This window comes from Simochromis diagramma, unplaced genomic scaffold (genome assembly GCF_900408965.1).
Source record: "Simochromis diagramma unplaced genomic scaffold, fSimDia1.1 OVJJ01000676.1, whole genome shotgun sequence".
NCBI lineage: Eukaryota > Metazoa > Chordata > Actinopteri > Cichliformes > Cichlidae > Simochromis > Simochromis diagramma.
Window position 1 is genome coordinate 2,317,145 of NW_024387466.1, and position 7,011 is coordinate 2,324,155.

General features: G+C 39.8%; 1 protein-coding gene across 1 annotated transcript; it reads left to right on the plus strand.

Annotated features, from left to right (window-relative positions):
- The first annotated feature begins 941 nt into the window (after window positions 1–941).
- Window positions 942–6,522, plus strand: npm1a (nucleophosmin 1a). The gene is made up of 11 exons (XM_040014673.1): window positions 942–1,098; window positions 2,195–2,274; window positions 2,492–2,611; window positions 2,767–2,860; window positions 2,984–3,105; window positions 3,201–3,286; window positions 4,545–4,605; window positions 4,695–4,805; window positions 4,930–5,040; window positions 5,124–5,198; window positions 5,482–6,522. Exons 1-11 carry the CDS (start codon window positions 1,053–1,055, stop codon window positions 5,524–5,526), a joined length of 951 nt encoding a protein of 316 aa, XP_039870607.1. The 5' UTR covers window positions 942–1,052; the 3' UTR covers window positions 5,527–6,522.
- The last annotated feature ends 489 nt before the right edge of the window (window positions 6,523–7,011 follow it).

Sequence of the window (7,011 nt, forward strand, 5' to 3'; positions counted from 1 at the left end):
GCCCATCTATCAACTATTTGTTGCTAACTTCTTGGCATTTATATTATGAGTACAGTTCTGCGCAAAATTTGAATTCTTAATCTTTCTTCATGGTGATCAGACTCTTACAGTACTTTTCTGCATTCCTAATTTCATCAATTTTGACAAGATCCCCGCATCGAGCCCAAAACATGGCAAAGCCGTCATCATGTTTTACATGTGGCTGTAGAAATTGTTGAATTTCTTTTTCTACTTTTTACTTTCAAATAGTGTCGATGTGCAGGAGATTATTTTTCTAGACCTGCCACTTATTTTGTCCTTCACTTTATGTCTTTAAGGACACACTGCACACCATACCACAATATGCCAAGTTTTTGGCTAAAGCTCTTTAGGGATTACCTTGTGATGCAAAAATATTGTTTTATGCCTTTCAAACTGTGTTATCTTTGGTATTTCTCATAGATTGACCCAGAAAAGGGAAACAAGTGATGTGATTTTTTGACGGGCTACTAGTAAAATGCTTAAAGAGACAATTTAAAATTGGTTCTTTAAATTGGTTCAAGGTTCATCCTTTGAGTTATGCGTCCTAATTCAATCATTCTTGAATGACTGATAGATCAGTGTTGAGTGGCTTAACAAATAAAAAAAATACTTTTTAATACTTTATTATTGTAGGGTCTTTCCATTACAGTATAAAACACCTTGTTGTTGCTGTGATTTGGCATTACGGATCGTAAAATTAAAGGTTTATGTAAAGAAAACATCTTAAATGACTGTAGTATGCATGGGGAAATAAATGAAGGACTATAGTGTTGAGACGTATTTCAAAATGACCGTAATTCCTAACAGTCAATGCGCGTTTACACTTTTCCAACACAAACAATGGAGCTAGCTTTAAGACGCTCTGTGCAGCGGTCCTGTAGGTGGCGGTGTGGGCTGATTTTTTCACTCCGTGCCTCATTGAGAAAAGAAGAAGAGCGGGAGCACTGTAGCACGTTAGTCAGTGGCTGCTGGTACCATTTGGTTATTCTTCTACAGCATATAAGGAGTTTGTCAGTGTCCTCGTGTCAAACATGAACGGGCTAGATGAACCAATGGCACCACAAACGTTCCTTTACGGTGAGAGCACACCTTTGTTTTATGTGTGACTTGGGGTTGTTTTATATTCTGTGTTCTCGTGTTTTTTGGCGTTAGCAACAGAAAAAATTACACGTAGCATGCTTAGTTACACGTGCCTTGTTCCAGACGAAGACAGTGGACCTGTTTGCATTTAAAACATTTAAAATGTCTTGTGGTGTTGGTTGTTATGAGTCGTGGCAGGAGGTTGAATGAGTCTTGCTGAGCTGCTGTGCTTCAGACCACTTTGCCACACACGTGCTTGGTTATCAACATGGCGGCCCCCGTGATTTATTAACGGAGTTGATATCTGATCAGTTTCTTTAAACAAAGAGTTATCGCTGCTGTTCTATTGAAGCACCTGCTTTTTTTTAGATGAGCTGTCCCGTTGAAGCTCTTCTTCAAGCTGACAGTTTTCTGCTGGCCGGGGAAATTGGTCTCAACGTGGCTTCAAACACACGCGGACCGCGTTGACCTCCCCACCGCTCCTCCTGCGACTGCATTTTAAGCCACCCCAGATCTTAAAGAGTGTTTCTATTCTTCATCTGTCGTTCTGCTCCCCTTACTAACTAAAATTTAACCTCTTCTCTTAGGGTGGATACTTCAGACATCGTTTAAACAGCAGATACGGTCACAGTGTACTGTTTTAATGTTGCAAATTCTGAGGTGGTTCTAAAAGAGCAAGAGCTAAATATCTTTTTCACGCACAGAAACCAAGCCAAATCGTCCTAATTTGATAATAGACTGTCTCCAGTTTGGTGATGCTTATCCAAAACTCTGCAATTGGCTTTTAACCCAGGTTAATTGAAATGTCATACCTGTAGAGGATGCATATTGGAATATTAACATGGCACGTGTCTTTGCTAGGTGTTTCAGAACTTTAGCATAAGTTTTGATGACGTGATTTTCACTTCTTCCCCTTCTTCATTTGAGGGGAATTCCTGCTGTTGCCATGTGGCAATGTTCACCCCTTGTTCTGTAGGGCTCCCTCTTGTGTGCACCTTATATGTAGCGCTTTACACCTAAGTGATTGGTTCTACTCATTTTCTACTTTTGTATTCTTTTAAAATAATTTATTTTATTTTAATCTCTTCATCAGGGTGTGTGCTGGAAGCTGGAAAGGAAGTTGTCTTCAATCCTGATGACGATGACTTGGAGCATCAGCTGGATCTGAGGATGGTGCGTGTCTTTCATGCAGTTTGTTCATCCCTGTATACTTGAAGCTGTTACGACACAGTGTACAAAATGTCATTGTGTCCCACACACTGAGCACATTGCTTGTGGTTGTGTGAGAAGGATGCAGCCAAGTGGTACAGTGAATACCAAATCGTTGGTTAACATTTTCAGTTTTGATGTTTTGGTGGTGGAAAATTTCAATGTTCTGTTGTGTCTTTAGGTGTGTGTGGACCCCAGCACAAAAGATGAACTTCATATGGTGGAGGTAGAAGGGCAGGACGCAGAGGGTCAGAAGGTCAAGGCAGTTCTGGTTTCACTTAAGCCCTCTACCTTGCCAAGTGTAAGTAAACGTTCTGCTTGAAAACACACCTTGGCGACCAAATTATTTTATGCTTTAGTCTTCCTTAGCCTCACATGTAGGGGCTTCTGTGCTGCCTCAGGAAAAACTGCTGTATAGTTTTGCAGCAGCTGGCTTATTTGTGTGTTTTGCTGCAGGCATGTCTTGGCGGCTACACAATCACACCCCCAGCAGTTTTTCGCCTGAAGGCAGGTTCTGGTCCGATCCATATCAGTGGACAGCACCTTGTCAGTGAGTATTCATAATTCAGAGAATGTGGCGATAACCCTCACACAATCAAGACTCCTCATAGCACAGCAGACGGAGTAGTTTTTTTTTTTTTTATTATAAATTCCTTGTAAATTGCCCCCGCAGTGATGGATGCAGATCAGTCGTTTGATGAAGATGAGGATGACGATGAAGAGGAGGAGGAGGAGGAGGAAGATGTCAAAACATCAAAGAAAAGGCCTGCCACTTCCCCTGCTGCAAAGTCTCAGGTTTGTTTTTTTTTTTTTTTTTTTATATTGGTTTCAGTATAAAGTGTAAACTTGTCGCTGTAAATTGCATGACTGACTTTTAATGTCATACACAGAAAAAGATGAAAATGGAGGTGGAGGATGATGACGACGATGATGAGGAAGATGACGATGATGAGGACGATGAAGATGAGGAGGATGAGTGAGTGTCTGACCACACAAATGCTGTGAAGTCCTTAAGTTGCAGTCCTCATGCGAACAGATGGTAGCTTTACATCTTTCCTCCTCCTGCCTCTTGGAGAGCCGATGACTGTAGGAGATCAGTTGTTAAAGATGGCCAGCTCTGGGCAAAGCGTTATTTCATATTTGCGTCACTGCATTGCTGGTAAAAGAACATGCCTCTGCTCATCTTGCTGCCAGCATGTGTAGCAGGCTTTTGTTGAAAATGACCCCCTTTTTTCCCCAACAAACTCAAATTGTGAAAATAAAATTCATAGCAAAGGTCAGATGGCTTTTGAACACTTGTTCTGTCATGTTTTATAAGAGCTCATTTGTTACACTCTAATTGCGTGGAAATAATGCTTTAATGGAGCTTGCTTCATAACATTATAAAAGCAAAACTTGTAGGAATCTCATATCCCGATATAAGACATTTATCGTCCTGACAACAATATCACAAAAATTCTACGTTTTCTGTAAATTCTGTGATTCTCGGGCAACTTGACTTGCAAGAAATGTTTTCAGCTGGGTGTCGTATACCTGGAGTTGAGTGTTGGATAAGTTGAAATGGCCACAATTTTCTTGAGTATTTATTACACGTTGTGCTACAGGGGAAAAGCCTGTTCTAAGGTTTGGTTTTTAGCAACTGACGGCTCTTTTTAGCTTCTCGTCCGTAAACACTCTGCATACTATTTCACGGGATTCTGTTTATTTTGAAAAATCTCAACAGGATATTCACCTTCATTGTGAAAGGTTTATGTGGGGGGGGGGAAAAAAACAAGCGGACGTTGGAGCAATAGTTGTTGCTAACAACAACGCATAAAAGCAGTCGCTTGTCCGTCCATAGTGTGGTTATTTTAATATAAGAGAAAGAGAGAACTTTGAGAATATAGCCACTACAGTGAACATCAAAACGATGAAAAAGTATTGCTGCAAACAGTTTATTTTTGCGACACCACCAAACACACGATTGTGTGATATGAAACCTAGACGTTTTCATATCATCATCCGATATCGTTATATCGAACAGCCCACTCCCTCACTCCTCCCTCCAGTAAATGGCTACAGTGCCTTATGACTTGTGTGCATCTTTAAGTTTCATTTCTCTACTGGGATGGTGAGGACAACAGTTTGGAGCACTGTTGCTTTTAATCAAGCTTTGACCTTGCTGCAGGCAAGAGGTCAATTTGAGGAAAAAAAAAGTTGAACTGCTATTGCTTTAATCTTTCTCATTTCTTCAGGGATGATGATGAGGCTGACGAGGACGACGAGGAGAGCATGGAAGAAGAATCGCCCGTTAAGGCAAGCAGATATCTTTATCGCGGAGTTTTAAATTGAAGCTTAATTTACACATGCTCACTCTGCAACTGACAGCTGCCCATTTGTTACAGGCCAAGGCAGCTCCAGCCAAACCTATACCATCCAAACAGACGCCATCCAAACCCAAAGCACCTGCACAGAATGGCAAGAGTTCAAAACCGAACACTCCAGCCAAAAAACAGGTAACAATGGTTTACATGAGCAAGAATGGCGAGCAAAGGCAAATGTATTTAAAAATTAAATCCAACACTTCTAATGTCTAGACTTTAATTTATTTGTATTTATTTATTTTTTTGCCCAATGTAGGAAAAGACACCTAAAGGAAAAGGTGACAAGTCTCCCAAAACCCCACCAACTCCTAAAGGACCTTTGAGTGTGCCAGAGATCAAAGCCAAGATGATGGAGGCAGTGAAAAAGGTTTGTTCTTGGATGTCTTTTGAATCTGTTTGGCATGATTAAAGTTGCAAATTGATGACATTTGTTTATATTTTTCCTAATAGGGAGTAACGTTACCTAAAGCCCAGCCCAAGTTTGAGAACTTTGTGAAACATGGTCACAAGGTCACAGAGCCCAAGGTAAACAACAAATTTCTATTGCCTGCTATTATAACATTTTTACTTGGATTATTGTGAAAATGTAGCTACTGGCCGTAATTTGATTTAAATGGAGGCGGTGTACTGGCATTTATTTGTCATGCCACTAGGGGGCATCAAAGTCCAAATATTCCAATCATAAGTAAGGAGGAAGTTGTGTTGCAGTAAATGAGAGACCATGTTGCATGAACCTGCTGTTTTTGACAACAATTTAAGTCAGCTGTTTATATGTTTTGTTTTGTTTTTTTTTTTCTCCTCTCCTCAGGTCATTGCAGAGCTGTGGAAGTGGAGGCAGGCATTGAAGGAATAACAGACGTTGCAGTTTTATCTATTTTTATAACTTGTTTATGCCCTTAGCACCTCTTAAACCCTCTGAAGCCGAACTGAGTGCCTCACACTTGTCCTTAAATCGCTCTTTACATATAGGCCACTTCAATTTGCCCTCCTGGATGAAGAGATTGGAGAGGTAGTGAGGGGCGGTAGCTGTGCAGTGCTGGTGCATAGTCCACCTCCATCACCCTTTTGTAAGAGCACAGGGCTTAGGTTTTTTGTTTGTTTTTGGGGTTGTTGTTTTTTGTTTTTAATAAATCCTTGCATTGTTTTAAACTTATAAATTCTGGCACCAGATAGTGGAGAATGTTATGTTGTTTCTTCATATATATATTTTTTTCTCTCCCCACTTTGGTAAGTTTGATATACTCTTATTAAGAAACAGTTAAAATACACCTATTACACAATTTAAAAACAAATACACGCTTCAACAGGGATCTAATACTGAAAATACTCTGAAGTTTGTTTGGTTTAGTATAATTAAAAACAGGAACACGTGTCACTCTTTCTAGAACATTGTCGTTTGTTTATCATAATTTTAGATTTGTTGCATCATAATCCTGTGACAGCGATTTCTCTCCTTTCAAAATGTGTTGGAGATGTATTTTTACCGTCCAAGGGGAAAACGATTCAGCCAATCGGTTTGGGCGACGAACCTAGAAGTGGAGTAATAACACATTTCAGCTCTGTGAAACTGTTTGCTCTGTGTTGCCATGCCTACTGACAGCCCAGCGGCCAAAGGTTACATGCTCAGTAACTGTATGTGTGAGTTAATTTGCAAATGAATTGTTTAATGTTTCATAGAAATTTCTACTGGTATCAAGTTTGAAGATGCAGTTTGACCAACTGTGGTTATTCTGTTCTCAGTGCATGAGGCCTGTTAAAACACAAGACCATTCCATGCTGTCAAGTTTTTACGACTTTTCAACAGACTGTCCCTCAATTGATAAAATAAAATAATAAATGTGTATCTTTGTTATTGTTGTTTATTTAAAATTAGGTTTCTGAGTTATTACAACATTCTTCTTGGTGTTTCATTGACAGAAGGGATGAGACTGGCAAACAACAAAATCAAGTGTTTCCATGTGACCTTTGAACAAATAACTTTTTATAGGCGTTTTGTCATCTGACAAAGGAACCATTTTACAGAAATGCAGATGGGCTATAAAGTTCTCTTTGTAATGCTGTTAAATGCCAAGGCCACTTTAGTGTACACTGGCCACGTTTCTAAGCAAGATCCTTTTGATTTTGTTTGATCAAACCACTATAAAGAACCCCCTCCGGTGTCAGCACATTGAATATTTGAGTGAAGATGTGCTGCAGCAACCTGCAAATGGCTTACCATGTGAATGATTGTGCTGCTTGAAAGGGAACCTTCACCTCCACATTAAGTTTACATATTTTACTGGTTATTTAGATTCTTCGTATAAGCTGCCTGTTATGGGAGATGTTAAGCATCTGCCTT

Bases quoted from the DNA above. Each gene is read 5' to 3' on its own strand.
- npm1a (XM_040014673.1), top strand. From the start codon at position 1,053: ATGAACGGGCTAGATGAACCAATGGCACCACAAACGTTCCTTTACG. The intron at 3,287-4,544 runs GTGAGTGTCTGA...TCATTTCTTCAG, and splicing joins GATGAAGATGAGGAGGATGA to GGATGATGATGAGGCTGACG. The intron at 5,199-5,481 runs GTAAACAACAAA...TCCTCTCCTCAG, and splicing joins ACAAGGTCACAGAGCCCAAG to GTCATTGCAGAGCTGTGGAA.